This window comes from Mesoplodon bidens (genome assembly GCF_964165515.1).
Source record: "Mesoplodon bidens genome assembly, chromosome: 19".
Lineage (NCBI taxonomy): Eukaryota > Metazoa > Chordata > Mammalia > Artiodactyla > Ziphiidae > Mesoplodon > Mesoplodon bidens.
In genome coordinates this window covers 56,448,286-56,470,640 of record NC_138179.1, presented here as the reverse complement: position 1 = coordinate 56,470,640, position 22,355 = coordinate 56,448,286, and the positions used below count along the sequence as shown (strand labels likewise).

At 45.5% G+C, this 22,355-nt stretch overlaps 1 protein-coding gene and 1 pseudogene across 3 annotated transcripts; both read left to right on the top strand.

The window, feature by feature from the left end:
• Positions 1 to 7: 7 nt before the first annotated feature.
• LOC308607083 (large ribosomal subunit protein eL15-like) lies at positions 8 to 10,200 on the top strand (annotated as a pseudogene). The gene is made up of 3 exons: positions 8 to 160; positions 4,459 to 4,972; positions 9,953 to 10,200. The product of its transcript is annotated as a large ribosomal subunit protein eL15-like (transcript).
• On the top strand, positions 9,919 to 22,349 carry ANKRD40 (ankyrin repeat domain 40). 2 transcript variants are annotated; one of them, XM_081219536.1, is made up of 5 exons: positions 9,919 to 10,340; positions 15,246 to 15,394; positions 15,742 to 16,227; positions 19,100 to 19,272; positions 19,889 to 22,349. In XM_081219536.1, exons 1-5 carry the CDS (start codon positions 10,207 to 10,209, stop codon positions 20,033 to 20,035), a joined length of 1,089 nt encoding a protein of 362 aa, XP_081075662.1. In that variant the 5' UTR covers positions 9,919 to 10,206; the 3' UTR covers positions 20,036 to 22,349. The 2 variants fall into 2 exon arrangements, with proteins under 2 accessions (XP_081075662.1, XP_081075661.1); XM_081219535.1 differs by having other exon boundaries at positions 9,921 to 10,340; positions 19,100 to 19,281.
• The last annotated feature ends 6 nt before the right edge of the window (positions 22,350 to 22,355 follow it).

The following is a 22,355-nucleotide window of genomic DNA, read 5'->3' as shown; positions in this document are numbered from 1 at the left end:
TCCCAACATGCCGTGCGCGCGCGTGCGCCCACGGGGACACGCCCAGGCCTGGGAGGCGAGGGCGGGCCGCTTCCGCCGGCCCGCGGGCGGGGCTTGCCGAGGCCTGAACTCCGCCCCGGCTGGGCGGCACCGGCCCGTTCCGCGCCAAGCGAAATCGGAGGTTATTCAGCGTGGTAACACGTGCTGCTTCCTTCCGTAGGCTACGTTAGTCCCGCGCTCTTTTACGGAAATAGAAACAAACGTCTTGAAGCTTTAACACCGCTCCGAAATGGAGAAAAGGGTAGCGTATCCTTTTGTACCACGCGGTGCTCTCGGTGCCATCTTGCAGTGGAGCAAAGTGAAGATAAGCACTCGTTCCATGTTCCGACTCCTTTCTCCTAGTCTCTGCGCTTGCCGCCTTTTCTCCCTGGCTTGGTCCTCCCACTCCGACTCCCCTGATTCACAAGGTGGAAAATCAAGGCAAGAAGAGATAAGGCGGTTTCTTCTCACGCGGAGTATGGGGAGGAGTTTGCCTCCCAGTCTGGAATTTTTTTAAATTATTGATTCATTTACTGAACAAATACCTGAGTACCTATCATGTACCAGGTAAACTCTTGAAGCTGAGCTCTGAATCTTTCAGACACGGTCTTTGCTCCCACAGACCTTGAGGATTAGTGAGGGAGACAGTCACTAAATAAATAAATATATCAATATAAATTGTAGTAAGTACTCTAGCACCTTTAACTGTACGGACTCTAAAGACAGATCGCCTGGGTTGGTAATCCCAGCTCTGCCATTCTGCCTTCCTTTCCCCATCTGTAAAATGGGGCTTATAGTAATAATGGTCCCCTAAACACATAAGATGTTGCTGTGAAGATAACACAGGTAAGGCATGTAGAATAGGCCCAACACATTTTAAGTTTAATCATTAGCTATTATGATAATGAGGAGGAGAAAGTAGGGTTCTGTCAAAGAGTAAGAGAGGTCTCTCCGTGGAAATGACCTAAGGCCTAAAAGATGATGGCTCTCCAGCCAAGCAATGTGGACAGAAAAGAATTCAAAGCAGAGAGAGAGTAGCATATACCAAGGTCATTTCATTATATGAAACGATGTTCATCATTATTTTAAATAAACCTAAAACTGTCAGGATACTCATTAAGTGGCCTGAAGATGGCAAACATTTGAGAGATGCTGCTTTAAGGGGTAGAGAAGGAACCATAGGATACTGTGAAAGGGAAGCAAAGATGTAAGAGGAAAGTCTGAAGAGTATAGAGTCAGAAGATCAAACAAACAAACAAAAATAGAGAAACTGTTTCAAGAAAGTGAAAGTGGGCTTCCCTGGTGGTGCAGGGGTTAAGAATCCACCTGCCAATGCAGGGGACACGGGTTCGATCCCTGGTCCAAGAAGATCCCACATGCTGCGGAGCAACTAAAGCTGTGCACCACAACTACTGAGCCTGTGCTCTAGAGCCCGCGAGCCGCAGCTACTGAGCCCATGTGCCACAACTACTGAAGCCTGTGCGCCTAGAGCCCGTGATCCGCAACGAAGAGTAGCCCCTGCTCGCCGCAAATGGAGAAAGCCTGCGCACAGTAACGAAGACCCAATGCAGCCAAAGATAGATAAATAAATATTTTTTTTAAAGGTGAAAGTGACCAACATTGTAGAAAACTGCTGAAGGTCTGGCATGAGAAGACTGAAAAGGATCCACTGGATCCACAGTTGGAAGTCAGACTGAAATGGATTGAAGAATGAAGGAAAAATGAAGGGGTAAAATGGCAGGTGGACAACTCATTTTAAGAAGTGAAGCAGCGAGATAGGGTAAGAACTGAAAGGAGGTTTGGGTCAAGGGAGGCTTTTTTAAGATGGGAAATTAGAATATGTTTAGTGTTGGAGCAGGTAGAAGAGAACAGCTAAAGTTCCAAATTCTTAAGAAGGGAAGGTGATGGTTTAGGCTCCAGGGCATATTGGCCTTTCCTAGGAAAAAGGGCCTTTTCTCCACTGAAACAAGAGAAGAAAAAGGAAATCAGTTTGTAGATGCAGCAGTGAGATGAGGGAGTTTTCAGCTGATGGTTGCTGTTTTCTCAATGAAGCGTTTTTTGAAGGTTCACCACTGCCACGACCATGGAAGACAAAAATGTAACAATAACGTGAAATGAACTAAAAGGAAAATACTGTCCTTTGGATCTCAGAGGCAAGAGCTCCTACCCAGTCCCACACTAGGCTCTCTATGGCTCTCTTTTTCATAGATTCTGAGGCCAGCCACAGTTCAGTGTGTATTACCACCGCAGATAATGAATTCATTCATTTATCTTTTTCATTAATTCAACGAGTGCCAGCATCATCTGCTGGGCATCAGGGATCCAGACATAAAAGTAGTCTTTTGTTTTTTTGGCCGTGCCCCCGGGGGCATGTGCGATCTTAGTTCCCCGACCAGGGGATCAAACCCGTGCCCCCTGCGCTGGAAGCTCAGAGTCCTAACCACTGGATGGCCAGGGAATTCCCAAAAGTAGTCTATATAAACAAATCACAGTGCCCAGTTTACAGATAACTTTTTTTTTTTTTTTTTTTTTTTTTGCGGTAAGCGGGCCTCTCACTGCCGTGGCCTCTCCCGTTGTGGAGCACGGGCTCCGGACGCACAGGCTCAGCGGCCATGGCTCACGGGCCCAGCCGCTCCGCGGCATGTGGGATCCTCCCGGACCGGGGCACGAACCCGTGTCCCCTGCATCGGCAGGCGGACTCTCAACCACTGCGCCACCAGGGAAGCCCTACAGATAACTTTTATAGATTATATGAGTTGGTTATTTTCTGATACTGAGATGGAAAACAACCTTATCAATCAGTGGTCTCCAGACCCCGTTCCATGTATGTTACAAATGCAAAGTGTCATGGACTGAACTGTGTGCCCCACCACACACACACACACAAATTCATATGTTCAAATTCTCAAAATCCACGGTAGGATCTCACAATGTAATTACATTTGGAAATAGAGCCTTTAAAGAGGTAATAAATTTAAAATGGGCCCCAATACAATCTGACTGGTATCCTTATAAGAAGAGGAAATTTGGAAATGCCAGGTAGGCACACAGACGGAGGAAAGGCCATGTGAGGACACAGTGAGAAGGCAGCCATCCGCAAGCCAAGGAGAGAGGCCTCAGGAGAAAGCAAATCTACTGACACCAGGATCGTCCTGGACAAACCTACTGACACCTTGGATCTTGGACTTTTAGCCTCCAGAGCTGTGAGAGAATAAATTTCTGTAGTTTAAAGCCACAAGTCTGTGGTACTTTGTATGGCAGCTCTGGTGAACTAATATAGAACTGAAGCCACAGTTACCACTGCTTCCCAGTCTTCAGTGTGGCCCCCATGACTGCATCCTCCATCTGCTTTGCTGCCTCCGTCGTCATCTTTCTAAATGTAAATCCAGCTGTGTGTCTTCCCTGCTCAAAACCCCTCAATGGGGCCTCCCTGGTGGCGCAGTGGTTGAGAGTCCGCCTGCCGATGCAGGGGATACGGGTTCATGCCCCGGTCTGGGAGGATCCCATATGCCGCGGAGCGGCTGGGCCCGTGAGCCATGGCCGCTGGGCCTGCGCGTCCGGAGCCTGTGCTCCGCAACGGGAGAGGCCACAACAGTGAGAGGCCCGCATACCGCAAAAAGAGAAAAAAAAAAAAAAAAAAAAACCCTCAATGGTTCCCCATCTAAAATTTAAACACCACAAGGCCATCCATGATCGGACCTGCTTCTCCAGCTTTTTGCTCCTGCTCCCCCGACACCTTGAACACCCCTTCTTTTTTTTTTTTTTTTAATTTATTTATTTATTTATTTATTTGGGGCTGTGTTGGGTCTTCATTTCTGTGCGAGGGCTTTCTCTAGTTGTGGCGAGCGGGGGCCACTCTTCATCGCAGTGCGCGGGCCTCTCACTATCGTGGCCTCTCTTGTTGCGGAGCACAGGCTCCAGACGCGCAGGCTCAGTAGTTGTGGCTCACGGGCTTAGCTGCTCTGTGGCATGTGGGATCCTCCCAGACCAGGGCTCGAACCCGTGTCCCCTGCATTAGCAGGCAGATTCTCAACCACTGCGCCACCAGGGAAGCCCAAACACCCCTTCTTCCTATGACATCACACCACGTTACACGGCTCCAGGCATGGCATGCTCTTTCCTCACCCCAGAAACGTCTACCCATCTTCCTCAGCTCACAGCCCAAGCATCACCAGCTCTGTAAAGCCAACCTGGACCCTCATTCTCTGCCTGCCACACAACTCATCATCTTCTTTGTGCCACCATTTTACCTTGTACATTTTGGGGTTTGTCACACGATACTGCAAATATCACTCTTTTTCTTTAAAATGAATGTTTCTCCCTTTCAGTCTGGTGGCAGCCATCAGTTTATCTCAAAGGTCAGCCAAAATAGGCTCTTAGGAGTACATCCAGGGGCTGTGGAGGAAGCAGCAGTCCGATGTAGTGCGCTTTCTTCCCAAGGCGTGCTTTCGGCCGTACCGCCAGCTCTCTGCACTCCACAGGGCCCTCCACCCAACCCGGCCTGATAAAGCACGCAGACTGGGACACAAGGCCAAGCAAGCTTATGTCACATATCAGATTCCTGTGAGCCGTGCTAGCTGCAAATGCCCAGCTCCTAAGGGTGCCAGCTATGGCAAGCCTAATTATCATGGTGTTAAACAGCTAAAGTTTGTTTGAAGCCTTCAGTCTATTGTGGAGGAGTGAGCTGGGTGCCACCATGTGGCTCTGAGAGTCCTGGATTCACACTGGGTTGGCGAAAATTCTACACACAAATTCTTTGAGGTTATCCTCATTGATCCATTCCATAAATCTACCAGAAGAAATCCTGACACCTAGTGGATCACCAGTCCAGTCCACAAGTACAGGTAGATGTGAGGGCTGACATTGGCAGGTTGAAAGAGCTGTAGCCTTGGAAAGGGCCACAAGTTCCACCACACCGCTGGTGGTTCTCACCATGCAGCTTGGAGATGGCACAGTACTCTCCAGCTCCATGTTACTGCTAATATAAGTAATGTTTGTGGGCTTCCCTGGTGGCACGGTGGTTAAGAATCTGCCTGCCAATGCAGGGAACACGGGTTCGAGCCCTGGTCCGGGAAGATCCCACATGCCGCGGAGCAACTAAGCCCGGCGCCACAACTACTGAGCCTGCGCTCTAGAGCCTGCGAGCCACAACTACTGAGCCCATGTGCCACAACTACTGAAGCCTGCGTGCCTAGAGCCCATGCTCCACAACAAGAGAATCCACCGCAGTGAGAAACCCGCACACCACAACAAAGAGTAGCCCCTGCTTGCCTCAACCAGAGAAAAGCCCACGTTCAGCAACAAAGACCCAACACAGCCAAAAATAAAGTTAAAAAAAAAAAAGTAATGTTTGTGAAATTCTTACCTAAAAATTAGGATATTCATGTCTAAAAAGTGTTTTTTAACTTGTCTGTTAAAACTAGTTGTCTACAGATTGTTTCATGAATGCATTGTCAAATTATGAAAACTAAAGTGCAATAATGTTTGAATACTATAAGTGATGGTATATCTTGTTTCTAATAAGATAAATACTTTTGTCTTTGCTTTATCCTTTTAGGAAGTTTATATGTCAGTGTTTAAAATGCTGTTTTGTACAATAGGTGTAAAATACATTATGTAGAAGAGGAGTGCAGAAACTAGCCGTGCACATGTCGGTGCATGTGGTGAAATCTACAGCTTCACTGGAGCGATGCAGTGCTCTGCTGGGTTACTCTCCAGTGGCTGTTTTATGGAATTTGGCAAGGATAGACTTCTTTTTTTAAATTAATTTATTTTTGGCTGCGTTGGGTCTTTGTTGCTGTGCGTGGGCTTTCTCTAGTTGTGGCAAGTGGGGGCTACTCTTTGGCGCGGTGCGTGGGCTTCTCATTGCAGTGGCTTCTCTTGTTGCAGAGCACGGGCTCTAGGTGCAGGGGCTTCAGTAGTTGTGGCTCGTGGGCTCGAGTGCAGGCTCAGTAGCGGTGGCGCACGGGCTTAGTTGCTCCGCGGCATGTGGGATCTTCCCGGACCAGGGCTCAAACCTGTTATCCCCTGCACTGGCATGCAGATTCTTAACAACTGTGCCACCAGGAAAGCCCAAGGACAAACTTTTAAAATTGGATTTTGCTTGGAAATATGAAGGATGTCCTAATCCTCTGTCATGATCATATGCAGAAAAGTAATGAAAGTTGACTAGGGGCTACATTTTTAGATTTAATCTAATATTCCATATCTGTGACTGCTGCTTCCGAAAGGAGAAAAGTTTAAAAGAATGCCACCATTTTTAAGAGAATTCAATAAACGTGTTGCAAGAGGATTCTCTTACAAAAGAAACAAATCCTGGTTAACCTAAACAAAATTGCCTTGGTCTCCACAGTACCACTGAAGTTCACTTAAAAGGCAGAGGCTCCTGACTCAATCCCATGACTCCACGGGATCTGTAGAATACTGAATTTCATGCAAAATAGTAATGGTATTTATACTGGCATATACTGAAACTGATGGAAATTGAACATCAAGTAAATGAGAAGGGAATTATAAACCTTAAGGTTTGTAAGCTAGTAATGCTAGGATTGGGAAATGGGTGGTCATCAGATACCTTTCAAGTGTGGGAGGACAGAAAAAGTCAGCTTTGATCAAAATTGTAAATACTTGGGGCTTCCCTGGTGGCGCAGTGGTTGAGAGTCCGCCTGCCGATGCAGGGGACACAGGTCCGTGCCCCGGGCCGGGAAGATCCCACATGCCGCGGAGCAGCTAGGCCCGTGAGCCATGGCCGCTGAGCCTGCGCATCTGGAGCCTGTGCTCCGCAACGGGAGAGGCCACAGCAGTGAGAGGCCCGCGTACCGCAAAAAAAAAAAAAAAAAAAAAAAATTGTAAATACTTTATCTGTAGTGCTAGTTTGTGACCATTTTACCTTTGGCTAAAAAATAAGGTTGGCTTTATTTAAAAGTAACATCATTGCTCAGTCTAACAAGTGTTAAAAGTCATCTTGGGTCAACCCAATTTATCCATTCCCTTAAGGCTACTGAGAAAAGTCATGTAGTTGCTGTTAATACAAGTTCATGGTTTCCAATTTAACTACATTATTTTTTTCATTCCTGTTCAACCTACCCTCAAAATCCTTACCTTTCTATAAACTTCCAAGTCACCAATTATGCCTTCTTTAATATTCAGCATACCACCACATCTGTTTGCTTCCCATCTTCCAGTAGTCCAGGCTTTGTTTACCTGGGTGAATTTGAGTGTGTAGGAAATATGGAAGAGTAATTGCTCCAATTCTTTCCAATTCTGGTTTTGCTGACTTAATAGGTAGTTTAATTTTGAAATCGAATTGCTGGTTTCCTTGAACCAATTTTTCTCCTATTCTCTTCAAGTCTTTTAAAAGGCTCACTTAGGGAATTCCTTGGTGGTCCAGTGGTTAGAGCTCTGCACTTCTACTGTGGGGGGCGGGGAGTGGGGGATGGCAGGCAGGGCTCAATCCCTGGTCAGGCAACTAAGATCTTGCAAGCTGGGTCTTGAGGCAAATCAATCACTCACTCAATCAATCACTTAACTGATTTCCATAAAATAGGTAACAGGCTCACAAAACCTCTTGAAACCTAAATTCCTTTCCACTCAAAAAACAAACAACAACAAAAGTTAAACCATACATTTTGTGTGTAAAGGTTGTTCAACTAAAGGAATAAATGTCTGTTAATTTTCTTTTCCTTTTTTTGGTTGCGCCACTCAGCTCGTGGGATCTTAGTTCCCCGACCAGGGATCAAACCCGGGGCCCAACTGGCAGTGAAGGTGCCAAGTCCTAACCACTGGACCACCAGGGAATTCCCTAAATTTTTAAAAATAAAAAATAAATAAGGGACTTCCCTGGTGGTCCAGTGGGTAAGACTCCGCAATCCCAATGCAGGGGGCCCAGGTTCGATCCCTGGTCCGGGAACTAGATCCCACATGCATGCCGCAACTAAGAGTTCGCATGCCACAACTAAAGATCCCGCATGCTGCAATGAAGATCCCGCGTGCCGCAACTAAGACCCAGCGCAGCCAAATAAGTAAATTTTTTTTTAAAGAAATTTATTTATTTATTTTTGGCTGCATTGGGTGTTCGTTGCTGTGTGCGGGCTTTCTCTAGTTGTGGCGAGCGGGGGCTACTCTTCGTTGCGGTGCATGGGCTTCTCACTGCAGTGGCTTCTCTTGTCACGGAGCGTGGGCGTGGGCTCAGTAGTTGTGGCTCCAGGCTCTAGAGTGCAGACTCAGTAGTTGTGGCACACGGGCTTAGTGGCTCCGTGGCATGTGGGATCTTCCCAGACCAGGGCTCAAACCCGTGTCCCCAGCATGGGCAGGCAGATTCTTAACTGTGCCACCAGGGAAGTCCCTAAGATCCTTTTTAAGGAAGGGAAATTTGACAAATAAATCCTTACAAAGAGAACTCACAGATTTTGATCTGCAGTAACTATCAAGTTTTTTGAACTGCTTTTTAAAAAAAGAGGCCACTACCTACTCCTCTGTCACACAAATTGTGCTAAAGGGCCCAATTCCAGTACTATGCACATTAGCTTCAGATGGAGTATCATGCTGGATCTGAGAATTAAAGTTTAAATTGGAGGACAAATAAAAATGTAAGCTCGGGCTTCCCTGGTGGCGCAGTGGTTGAGAGTTCGCCTGCCGATGCAGGGGACGCGGGTTCATGCCCCGGTCCGGGAAGATCCCACATGCCGTGGAGCGGCTGGGCCCGTGAGCCATGGCCGCTGAGCCTGCGCGTCCGGAGCCTGTGCTCCGCAGCGGGAGAGGCCACAACAGTGAGAGGCCCGCGTACCGCAGAAAAAAAAAAAAGAAAAAAAGTAAGCTCAAGCAGAGTTCCAGTTCACCATAGGATCAATTTAAGTGTGCAGTCAGTTTATATTCAGTACCACCTGGTGTGCCCTGTGTACTGTGTGAATGACTGTATCATGATAAACAGATTTGGGTTTTTCTTAAACAGTAGCAAGAAAAATGCTTGCTGTGCAAATCCTGGGCTGCCCCAATAGAGGCAAATGAAAACCCCATGCCTAAATTTGTCTCTTCCTATCTTATCTCCTCTCTGCGTTCAGACCTTTCTCTTTTTCACCCCAGGGTTATTCCTTAATCCTTCCGACCCCGTCTGCAATCTTCCATCCTGTGCCACATTGGAAGATGTCTCCCGGGGGCCTGGGCTCAGCAAAACAATACTTTTCTTTTCCTCGGGCTGGGTAGTAAAGCAGTGCCAGCCCAGTCTCTGAGCCTCATTAGATTGATTAGGCAAAGAATTCAGGCAGAATGCTGTTTATACTTTGCACCGTTCCTCTCCCCAGCTTCTGATATCAGAGACCCGGATAATTCCAAAGCCTCTTTGGTGTCCTCTTCCTTCTTTTTTCCTTACATGGCCTTCACGAAGAGTAATTAATTAAGATTTAAAAGCAGTAAAAATCGCATTTTATAGACTCTGAGCACAATATAAATATTTTTCCTGAAAGCCAATTTAGAAGAAATCTCTAAAATGAGATGTAAAACAACAGCAATTGAAATAAACAATCGAACTGAATAGTCCCAAGCACTGTCAAAAGAAGAACCGTGTACTCTATCTCTGCAGTAATAGGCATATAATAGGATCGTTTTCAGCCCATTTCCCCATCCTGCTGGGCGAGAGTTGGTTCAGACAAGGAAAAAGAGCGAAACAAACCGGGGTGGGGGTGGGGAACACCAACTATTTTTGATGCCTGGTAAACAGCCTGCGCCAGGGGATAAGGCTTTTCTGGCTCTCAAATACCCATTCTTCCCTTTCCTTGTGTCTGTCCTCCTCCCTGGGAGCTGCGGGGTAGGGAGTTCTAAAAATAGTCGGTGAATCACGGCAGATAATATTGTGCAGCTGTTACATAAACAGCCAGCCCGCGCGGGCGCCGAGGGTAGGAACGGAAAATATCTGGGTCAGGGTTGTCACTCCGAATAGGTTCCCCCGGAGCCGGCCTGCGGGAGGCGCGGCCGGGAAGAGGCTTGGGCCCACGGGCCGGCAGCAGCAGGGGAGTGGCGGGCGGCCCTCGGCGGGGTAGCAGAGGCAGCTGGCCGGGCGCGGGCGGCGGCGCGAGCTGGGCGGACGTGCTCCGCGCGGTCTTCCCATGGCGGGGAGCGGGCCGCGGCGGCGGCGGCGCTGACCGGCCGGGACTGGGCGGGCGGGCCCGGGCGGGGGCCTGGGGCTGAGGGAAGATGAGCGCTCTCCTGGAGCAGAAGGAGCAGCAGGAGAGGCTGCGGGAGGCCGCGGCCTTGGGGGACATTCGGGAGGTGCAGAAACTGGTGGAGAGCGGGGTGGATGTGAACTCCCAAAATGAGGTCAACGGCTGGTAAGTGGGGAGCGGGGGAGGCCTAGGGTCAGAGCACCCGGCCCGGGCGCGACCTCGGCCTAGCGCTGCCCCCGACGCCCTCTAAGGCGTGGCCCGGCGCTCCGGGTCAACGAGGCTGTGCGCTCTGGAGGCCAGACCTGGCCCCTCTGCCTCGGGTAGTCAGCGGAGCGTCGTGTCCAAATCCCGGCCCACGTGGTCCTGCCCCGGCAGCGCCCACCCGAACCCTGGCGCCCGCCGTTCCCCTCACCCCACCCCTAACGTCACTCTAATGTGGAGCTCGCCCCAGTTCGAGTCTGGAATTACTGTGAAGAACACGTCCGTGCAGAGCAAAAAGCATAAGCAACTGATCAAATGTGGATCTTCTAAACTAGCACGATTTCTTTTCCCGAGACAAGGAAAAACGATCACTTGCATCCCTATTCTGCTTCTCTGTTGTCTCCTCACTGCCTCAGTGATTTGCTACCACCTACAGCTGCCTGTTGCAGGAAGACCCACTCATTTATCCTGTAGCGTGTTTGCTTCGTTTTCTTACAACAGTTTCGAGTAAATATGGGACTTAGATGCCTGCATGCAGTTGAGTCCTTTCGGTCTCATTTTAAGATGTGCTGCTGGTGGTCAAGCTTTAAGTTACTGAATGTGGTATTATTCTGCTCTCTTCACATTTAAATTTTAATTTTGTATTTGATCCAGGTAATGCTTAACCAACCTATTTTGCTAGCTGAGAGTTAAAGTGAGTTTGCAAATGTTTTATTTTTTAAGGTGGAATCGTACAGTTTGAAACTAAAAGGGACATTGGAGATGGGTTCAACTCCAGAGGATAACCTGCCCGAGGTCACACAACCATTAATATAAAAGCCAGGACTGGAGTCGCAGTTTCCTGACTTCCTCACAAATCTGTCTACCAACTTACCCTAAGGAAAACAGCCTGGGTAGCTGTCCAGAAAGCCAGAAGATAGTAGAAACTGCTTTTTGTGTGTTGTTTAAAAGTGTTTGCAAACTAGCTTGCTTTTCTCTGTGTGTGCCATTTCTAGTATTGCTATGTGGTTCACAAGCTGTGAATCATTGTTTCGGCACTGGGAGGCAGTGTTGTGTACAAGAATGAGCCTGGTCTTTCCTGCAGGTTCTTCTCCATTCCTGCTTAGATATACAGCCTTGCCCGAGTCACTTCATTTTCCAGTTATTTCAGAAGAGTGTTGTGAGCATTTAAGGAGATGCAGCATGATATAAATAGCTAACATTTATTGAGCTTGCTCTGTAGTGCAAACAAGCTTCCAAGTGCTTTATGTGCATTATCTCATTCACAACTACTCAGGGACATGGCTATTGTTATTCTCTCCATTTTGTAGCTGAGGATACTGAAGCCCAGGAATATTAAGTAATTTTCCCAAGGTCACAGAGTTTACAGTAACGGATGGAGCTGGGAAACAAACCCAGCATCTGCCTCCAAACCATACTTCCTCTTTTTTTTTTTTTTTTTTTGGCCACACCCAACGGCATGTGGGATCTTAGTTCCCTGACCAGGGATCGAACCCGCACCCCCTGCAGTGGAAACATGGAGTCTTAACCACCGGACCACCAGGGAAGCCCCCAAACCATACTTTCTTAACCACATAGTAGGTGCTCAGTGAATGTAAGTTGGTTGAACTATGAAGAGGCTTTCATAGATTTAATTGGGGGAAGATGTCTAACAGGACTTCAAATTCAACATGTCCAGTGTTGAGTTCCTGGTCTCCCTCATATCCCTAATTGTCCCCAGCCTGCTCCTGAGTCCTCATCTCAGCATCTGAGGCGCACAGGCCAGAACCTTTGGTTCCCTCCTTGCCTTCTGTCTTTCCCTCACACCCCACATCCAGTCAAGCTGCTAATCCTGCCAGCTCCACTGGCAGCGGTGTAGTTAGAATCTGACCATTTCTCACTAGCTCTACCACTACACCTCTGGTGCGAAGCCACCATCATTCCATCACTTGGATTAATGCAGTAGCCTCCTAACTAGTCCTTCTACGCTACATCTTTTCTCAGCACAGCAGCCAGAGGGATCCTGACTTAAAACATAAGTCAGATCATTTCATTCTGCTCAAAACCCTTTAATGGCTCCTGTCTCACATTGAGTAAAAGCCAACGGGGTCCTACAGTTTCGACTCCTTGTCCCTGCATCCTCTGTCTTTGCCTCTAAGCCTCACCTCCGGCTTTACCCCCTTGCCCCCTTCATTCTGCTCTCCTGGCCTCCTTGCTTTTCCTGAAAACACCAGGCACAATGTTGATTCAGGGCCTTTGTGTTTTCTCTTCCCGTCATTTAAAATGCTTTTGTTCCCTCACCTCCTTCAGGTCTTAGCTTAGATGCCCCCTTAGTGAGTCTTTCCTTGGCCCTCAATTTAAAATTGAGCCATGCCCCTTCCCTGTCTCTGGCATTTCCTAATCCCTTTCCTCTCTTTATTGTCCTTATAATACAATCTCTGTGTACCATAGTGTTTTGCTTATTTGCTGACTGCCTCAGTTTTCTCATCTGTAAAGTGGGAGAATGTTGATAATAGTAGGTAACCCATGGGTTGTTTAGAGGATTAAGTGAATTAATATATGTAAAGCTTTTAGAACAGTGCTCAGTATGTAAAACATTATGTCTGTGTTAACTATTTTTTCTTTTTTAACTATTATTTTTTTAAGCAATGTGCTGGGTAATGGGATATAAAGGTTATCCTCAAAAAACATAGTCAGCAGCATAGAAAAGCAGAATGGTCACTGCTTTCAATTCTTAGCTGCTCAGTAACCACAATTTCTGCACAAGTGAAATTTGTGCCTCTGGTCTGAAATACTTCCCAGCACTGAAAGGATGCCCAGTGCCTCTGGTCTGAAATACTTCCCAGCACTGATAGGCTATTCTGACTGCAAATTTAAAGCTTAAAGAGCTCAAGTTCAAAGATAGAGCGCCCACATCAATTGTAATTCAAGTGTCATGCATACCCCTTTGCTTTAAGGAACAAGTATAATAGCTCATGAAGAAGTTGAAAATATTGCCTGGCTACAGTGCCTGTGAGTTCTGGCCACCCAGAGCCACACAGGTCTGGACTATAAATGATGATCACTCAGGGTACAGGGCTGTGGGGGACGTGCTATGTTGACTTAACTCCCCTTTACATGGTGATGCTTTAGCTAGTTGGTTTGTCCCCAGGTGTCCCAGATCCACTGGCAGTATACTTCTTCCTTCACTCTCAAGCTTGTCGTGAACAAGTGATTTACTACTAGCAAGTGAGCACTTTATTTCCAAAAGGAAACATACTTTTCTCATCATGCTCCATTCATTTTTGAGTGCTTGCTTATCATTATAATTATTCATTTCCAGGCTTTCAAGACATCCACACACAAACACACTCTCAGCTGTAGTTTGGCCAGAATCAAGGATATATGGGATCCTTCTACTCCGAGTAATGCCCACCTTGTCCTTGGTTCACTCATTCAGCAAATATTAATTAAGTACCTGTGTATTCAAGCAGATACTTCCTTACCTTCACACGGAGCTTATATTTTAGAAGTCCATATCAAGACTCTTACCTTATTTTCCCCAAATCGGCATTCTTTTCATCATAGAACCTTCTAAAGACACCTGGATAATCTAATTCTAGTGAGTAATAGTTTGGAATGTCAGATATCACTCTGAAACATCAGTGGAGTTGCTCCCAGCCAGCCAGACAAGCTGGCTTTCTGTAAGTCATAAATATTAAGGTGCCCAGGGCAAATCAGCTTTTTCCTGGAACCGAATGTACTTTCTAGATAGTTATATTTCTCAGGTGGGTGACCTAATCCTCACTATTGAACATATGTTCTATTCTTTACCATATTCATATTCGTCTATAAGCTCTGAAGATATTTATCTCAGTTCAATTAGAGAGTTGGTGAGTGAGGACATTTCAAAACAGAGGGGAGAAAAGTCATTCCCTTCCATAATAACATTCAACTTTGGCAACTGGGGATGAATTTAGTAGCTCTATTAAGTTGGAGTATTGGCTAGCATGTTAATTATATTCCTGTGCAGTGTTAAGATAATAGCTCTTTAAAGTGTGCATAATCCCTTCCTGTGTGTACAATAGTAAATAATTAGTTTTACCTAAATGAGTCTAATACTTCAGAAGAGTTCTCAAAAATTTTGGCTGTTGATGTACATTTTTAAAGTGCTTTAGTGATGTACATTTTTAAAGTGCTTTAGTACATTTTAAAGTGCTTAAACACAAGGCATTGCACACGTACTTTAATTCCTAAAGCACTTGAAAAACGTAGCCTTCTGGAGAGAACTAGAGAAGTGAACTCTTAAAAATGGAAATTTGGAAATCCTTTGTGTGTGTGTGTGTGTGTGAAGGAGAGAAAAGGAAAGAGGGAAAGAGTAACTGAGATTCAGACAGGAATCTGCTGTAGTAATAATTTTAGTGAGAGAGCAAGCTGCAGATGAGAGATGGCTAGTAGCCTGGTAACATTTAATCTTCAAGTGACATTTGGTGCATATGAAGCAAGTTTCCATCGTCTCTTAAAAGGAATATGGCCATGTAAAAATATAGTTTAAAGAGACTGGTATAATCTAATGAGCGACACTGATAGAGTTAACACACAGGATGATATCAGTAGAGGTATCTAGCCAGCCAGGCAGCCAGCCTTCTGAAAGCCATTGAAATAAAGCTCCTAGGATAAATCAGCTTTTCCCAAGGGCCAGAAATGAAATTGAGAAATAAATTTTAAGCATATTAAATATTTCGATCATCTGCTTTCTGAAAAGAGAAGTTAAGATTACCAGCCTGATTTTCTGGTTCTAGGTGAACTCTAACACGCTTGTATATATTTATTTACTGGTGTGTAGAATTTGAAATCCCAAATCACCTCTCCACTTCTTAAATCACTCTTTTTTTCTTTTCTTTGCCATAGGACCTGTTTACACTGGGCATGTAAACGCAATCATGGTCAGGTGGTCTCTTACTTGTTAAAATCAGGAGCTGACAAAGAGATTCTTACCACCAAGGGAGAAATGCCAGTCCAATTAACATCAAAGAGAGAAATTAGGAAGATTATGGGAGGTGAGTCTGTGTTTTGAGGCAACTTTTGATTTTGTCAACCTAATTTAAGACTTACGGTATTATTGTATATATTCTTGATGCCAAACAGCCAGTCTGTTTCTAAAAACAAGACAGTCTTAACTGTGTCAAGATAATTATTCCGTACTGTTTCTGGAAAGGTAGGCATTATAAAGTTTTGGTTTTTTATCTGTAAACTTTAAGGTGATAAAAATGGTAATGATAAATGTGCAGTAAACACTGATCAAAATATTTGTTGTATACCAAAGGACACTAGCTTTCACAAGATACTCTTTACTTTGTCATTTTTAAAGGGCTATGTAAACGTTCTGTGTTTCCGTCTTTTTAAGTGGAAGATGATGATGATGACCGTGACGACCTCCCCCAGCTGAAGAAGGAGTCAGAGCTGCCCTTTGTTCCGAACTATTTGGCCAACCCAGCCTTCCCTTTCATCTATACCCCTGGGTCGGAGGATTCAGCCCAGCTGCAGAATGGGGGCCCCTCCACACCTCCTGCATCACCCCCTGCAGATGGCTCGCCTCCATTGCTGCCCCCTGGGGAGCCTCCCCTGCTTGGGGCCTTTCCACGGGACCACACCTCTTTGGCACTGGTTCAGAATGGGGATGTGTCTGCCCCATCTGCCATACTCAGAACACCAGAAAGCACAAAACCAGGTCCTGTTTGTCAGCCACCGGTGAGTCAGAGTTGCTCCCTGTTCTCTTCTGTCCCGTCCAAGCCACCAATGTCTCTGGAGCCTCAAAATGGGACGTATGCAGGACCAGCACCAGCATTCCAGCCATTTTTCTTCACCGGAGCATTTCCATTTAATATGCAAGGTAACCTCTCATCAGCAAACAGCCTCTGCAACAGGTCAGGTGGTGTCCACAGGTCTAGTGCTTTACTTCCTGGTTTTCTGAGGAGTGGGGGTGGGATTTATTTATTTTGCGTCTGATTACAAACTTACAGAAAAGTTGCAAGACTAGTATAAGGAACTCTCTTTACTCAGATTTACAAGTTATCTTTTGCCCTTTTACCCTGAACTACTGAAGTGTGTTTTTCCTAAGAACAAGGATAGTCTCTTACGTAATCACCGTATAATGACCAGATTTAGAAAATATAACCTTGACATAATACTATTCTCTAACCCATAGTTTATATTTAAATGTTGTCAGCTGTCTCAGCAATGCCCTTTGTAACTATCTGCACTCCCTCTGCTCCTGTCCGCCTCCCAGGATCAACCACTGCGTTTGGCTATCATGTTGTTATAGTCTCCTTTAATCTGGAGCATTTCCTCAGCCTTTAGCTATCATTTTAGACCTCAGATTTTTGAAGAGTCCAGGCCAGTTATTTTGTAGAATATGATCTCCTTTCATTTTTTTTCTCTATTTATTAGTTGGTATTCTATATAAAGAAGGGCTTTCCCTTCTCCTGCATTTGAACTCACTGATTCTTATTTTACTTACTGGGTTATAATCCATTAGTATCATTATTTTGATATTCAAATTATGCCAGATTTATCCAGAGGGAGCCCCTTGGAGCTTGTTGTCGTGTCTCTTGGACATGTCCATCGTTCTTGGAGCACTTCCTTACTTTGTGGTACAGCAGGATGTTTCCGTCTCCCTAGTATAACTTTCCCCACCCCAGCCTTGGAGTCGGCCGCTTCTCCACGGAGCCCTGGTTGTCTGTGGTGGAGAACGGTCTTCGGGAACCGGAATGTGAGCGCTACGTGTGCTCGGGGCTGTTAGCAGCATCTCTTCTAGGCTCACTCAGAGGACAGAGCGAGAAAAGAAAGAAAAAAGCACGCAAACAATAAGGAGCAATGGAATGATGAAAGGGAAGATGCACCAGGAAGATGTAAACGAAACATGTACCTCTAGTGACATTGCTTCAGAGCGTGCTAAGTTCTCCTTTAATGGTTACAACAAACCCATAAACTGGGTGTCGTTTACATTTAATTTAATTAATTTATTTATGTTGGCCTCCCTGCACAACCTGCAGGATCTTAGTTCCCTGACCAGGGATTGAACCTGGGCCCTGGCAGTGAAAGCGACGAGTCCTAACCACTGGACTGCCAGTGAATTCCCATTACGTACATTTTACTTGTTTAGTTTTTAAGATGTTTTTTCTTGGCTGCCCTGCGCAGCATGTGGGATCTTAGTTCCCCGACCAGGGATTGAACCTGCGCCCCTTGCATTGGAAGCATGGGGTCTTAACCACTGGACCGCCAGGGAAGTCCCTATGTACATTTTAGAAGTGAAGAAACTTAAATGCGAAGAGATAGGTAATTTGCCCAGTATCACATATCTAGTACATGATAGAGCGGGGTTATACCCATTTGTACCCCAGGCATTCAAGGTTCAAAAGGTCACAAAAAGTAGACTTGAAAGCAGCTCCCACAATTTATGACAAAAGCAACAAACTCTCCATTGATACTTTATATCAGCGGTCCCCAACCTTTTTGGCACCAGGGACTGGTTTTGTGGAAGACAGTTTTTCTACAGACTGGTGGGGGGAGGGGGAGAATGGTTCAGGTGGTAATTCGAGCAATGGGGAGCCCCAGACAAAGCTTTGCTCGCTTGCTACTCACCTCCTGCTGTGCAGCCCCGTTCCTAACAGGCCGTGGAGTGGTATTGGTCCGTGGCCGGGGGTTGGGGACCCCTGTTTTAGATGAAAAGTAGGAAATGAACATATGCTTCCTGGATATCAAGCTGCATGCTGACCTGAGAGGATTAGTAACGTTTAAAAAAAGAAAAAAAAAAAGGCAAGCAAACACAAATATATGTATTTTTTTCTGTATTTCTATATCTATTTAATCTAGATCTTTTAAAAAAATATTGAAAACTGTAAATTAATCCTAATACCTCCAAATCCAGTCAACACCACAGGGTATAGTCTAGTCTTACCTTTCTTTTTCTGTATCAGTAACTCCCTCACTTTCTGTTTTTGAGGACCTGTTACTATTGTTGATAACAGTGGCCCATGGGTGGCGTGGGGGATTCATATATAAGGAGCAAAGCAGGACCACTAAATGCACATGGGTGCATGGCTTGGGCCCTCATGGCAGCCAGGCTCAGAATTTAGGAGCAGACTGCTTAGATCCCAGACCCACGAATAATGGTGTTTGTTTACTCTCAAAGCCAAAATCCCTCTCTTATTAAGGTGTACTGAATTCAAATCATAGTCAGACTTCAATTTTTATCAGTAGCTTATCTTTTTGCTCTTGTACTGTCTTTATTGCAAGGATTTTCATATCATAAATATCTTTAGATCCACAATTGTTAAATCTTTATAGAGTAACTCTTGTACCGTTATCTTTCCCGTGCCTTCTTTTCACCTCGCTTCCCCTTACCCTGCTTATGTGTAGTTTGATACCCAACCCATTCTCAAGCCTGTACCTGCTTAGCTCCAGCGGCAGAAGTAAATTGTCCTTCTGTATGGCTGGGATGGTTGTCTGCCGTCTCCCCCCGCCGCCCCTTTACTTTGTGAACCACAGTCTTAGATACAGGGAGGACAATGCAACTGCACCAGCAGAGCTAGAACTGGGCCTGAGCAAACCATGCTGTAATATTGTGCTTAGTTTTCTCATTGGGTGGCACAGGCCTTAGCACAGGGCATGATTAAGGGTAACCATCTTCTGGAAAAGGTCTTAACTTACATCGGGTTACTATGCCAGAATCATTCATTAACATTTCCCCCCCTTTTCCCTAGAGCTGGTACTCAAGGTGAGGATTCAGAACCCATCTCTTCGAGAAAATGATTTCATTGAAATTGAACTGGACCGACAGGAGCTCACCTACCAAGAACTGCTCAGAGTGAGTTGCTGTGAGCTGGGTGTTAATCCTGATCAAGTGGAGAAGATCAGAAAGTTACCCAATACTCTGGTAAGAAAGGTAAGAAAGGTCTGTTAAGTGGTTGCTTTTTCCATTTGGAAAATACCCAGCTTCCTCCTTGGGTATATGAGTCATAGTTGGAAGAAACGAGAAGAGAATAGAAAAAGAGCAAAGGGTGTTTTTCCATTGAGCTTTCTTTCCTCTGCTGGGCCTATAGAGACATTGGCATTTCTGAAAGTGGTAGGATACCAGAGAGAATGTTCTGAATTTACCATTCACAGGTACCTATTTTTGGTTGTTTTCTCTTTAGTGATCTGTAAGGATTACCTTAGTGCACTATCACATGTGCCTCGTGTCTTATAACATAAGAACCAGGCTAAATTATAGTGCACATCTACACAGATACATGTGTGGTCCTCCCAACGTCTCTGGGTTCCCTGAATGTCAGGCTTCTGGCTTCTCGGAGCCCCTGAGGAAAACATCCCTGCACTGCCTCTCCCTTCGAGGTGTGCTTATCTTGTAGCAACTGCTGTTAAGGCCTCCTACTACTCCAACCCAGTTCACACTCCTGGGGAATTTCCTGCACTATCACTGGTATCAACACAGCACACCAAACACATAGAGACAAGCGGCTCCTCTTAATCTGTTTAACCTATTTTTGTTTTAGGACAAAGATGTTGCTCGACTCCAAGATTTCCAAGAGCTGGAGCTGGTTCTAATGATAAGTGAAAACAATTTTCTGTTCAGAAATGCTGCATCCACACTGACCGAAAGGCCTTGCTACAACAGGAGAGCTTCAAAACTGACTTACTAATGCCGCAGGGACTTTTATCACTGAGTCCTGTGACGGTGTGCATCACCTCTGGGCCAAGGACAAGCCATTGATCTAAATGCCTTGGATGCCCCAGAGGGCCCCTGGTGCCACTGTGTCGGATACACTAACGTCGTTCTGCCAAGGTAGGAAGCCCCCGACCCCGAGCAGCGGTGCCACTCTTCCGGGCCTCTTGGTGCACAATAAACCTATTGCTTGAAGCTGTGAACAGCTGAGAAGTGGCCTGGGGAGGCAGAAGCCGACGGTTCTATATCCAGTGTGTTTTTTTGTGCAGAATGTAAGAGAGTTGCCTGACAGAAGCTGAGAGAGAGCAGAGCCTATTTCTGGCTAGTCCTGTTGACAGTGCACCCGAAGGGCCGGGAAGCGCTTCTCTTGGGGTTGCATGTTCACGACTCTCCAGAAACGTGAACTGACTAGAGAGGAAAACTGGGGAAAGCACAGGTACTGGACATAGGAATTTTGGTGTGACTTGTGGCTGTGAGGTTTCACATAACATATTTATAAATGTTACTCAGGTTAAAATTATTTAAGAATACAGTTACCTAATTGTAAATATGCTGTTAACCAAAAGAGCTTCCCCTCCCTGACTTTTTCCGTTGTAAACGCTCTTGACTTGCTTCTGTCTCTAGATTGCCATTGCCTAGACAGTCATCTCTGCATTAACGCCCCTTCATGGTCACTAGAGGGCTCTCTGACGCCTTCTAAAAGAGCAACAGCTTTTTTTTTTTTTTTTTTTTTTTTTTTAACTGATGCGATCCCTGTCTTCGTGTTTCTGTTTCATTGCACCGAAAGAGAAGAGCACAAACATTGCCAGTCCATGTTCTCCACTTTCATTTTCCACTACAAATGAAAAGCAATTTTCCAGACTGAATCCTTTGCTATTTTAAAGGTTATTGTGGGAAACTGAGCTAAAAGGAGTTAGCATCTTTATTTTTGTATCAAAGATAAAGATTATTTTGAAACTATTGGGATTTTTACACAGCTCTGAAATCTGTTGCTTTTGTAAACAAGTTGTTTGATCTTGGGCATCCTCCACAACCACCACCAACCCACTTAACAGAGTCAGTTGTGAGTCTGCCAGGCTTTGTCCTCAAAACAAACAAATACCTGATGAAACTCTTGAGCATGGCATAAGAATTTTTCTGAAGAACGCATTTAAGGATTCTTTTCCTTCCCTTCAGTGTCATTAATGTTAGACAGAAAAGCTACTGTCTTGTTGAAATAAACAGCTTAACTTTAGAGACAAGAATGAGCACACTTAGACAAACAGGAGGGCAGGGGTTTGAGGCCAGCTGGTGAAGAGCGTCCCCGCCGTCTCAGGAAGCTTTCTCCCCGTACTGCCTATAGTTTCCAAAGAAACTGAACTTCCGAACTGTGTTACTTTTATTGGAACACTACAGATTGAGAGAGAACGTGCAGAAGATGTCAGTGGAAGAGAATGTTGTGCTAAGCTAATGGCCTCCCGCTGCTGCTTAAATGCTGAGCTGTGGTTGAGGTGTTTTCAAGGCCAACGTGGAGTCACTCCGTTCAGTGACTTAATTGTATTACAGCAATTACGGAGGGTGAGTTACTCACCCTTGTGCAGTGTTTGCCTAGCAGAGTAAAGGTTATTTATTACTCACTTTCTCTGAAGTACTTTAAAGAAGAAACTTCCCTGTGTTTCAACCAGTCAGAAGATAGTCTGTCCAGACAAACTAACCCTTTCTTTCCCCTTACCTTTGAAAAAAGTTACAATTTCCGGATACCCTTAAGGCTAGTTTTATCCTGGAATAAATAAATTCAGTATTAATTCATGTCTAAATCATTGGGGTTAATTCTCTTCCAGCCATCCAGATCAATTAGAAATTCTTGGAAGCAGTTGCAGCCCCTGGCTGGGAGGTGGCCTACAGAGAAGTAGCTCCAGGGCATTTCCCGGGCTTAGAAATGGAGGCCGAGGGAATCTCAAGTGAGAGGTGGGCCCTGCCCTGCTCTCCCTTCTCCCTTATAAAGTCCTCTGTGGTCAACTGACTCTTGCGTATGGCAGTCAATTAGACTGCACAGTTGCTGGTAGGTGAGTTTAAAGTCTTAATCTATGCATTCAGAGAAATATTTTTATATGCTTTGTGTAATTTATAACAAGGATTTTTTTTTAGCTCTGTTAAATGTGAATTCTCCCCTCCTCCTCCACTGCATATTTAAAGCATGTGCTCACCCTATGTGTAAACATTCACTGAAGATTTTTCTCTTCGTGAACTGCTGACTGACTGTTCAAGCATAACAAGTATTATTAAAATTAAAGATTAACGGACGGAACCCACATTCT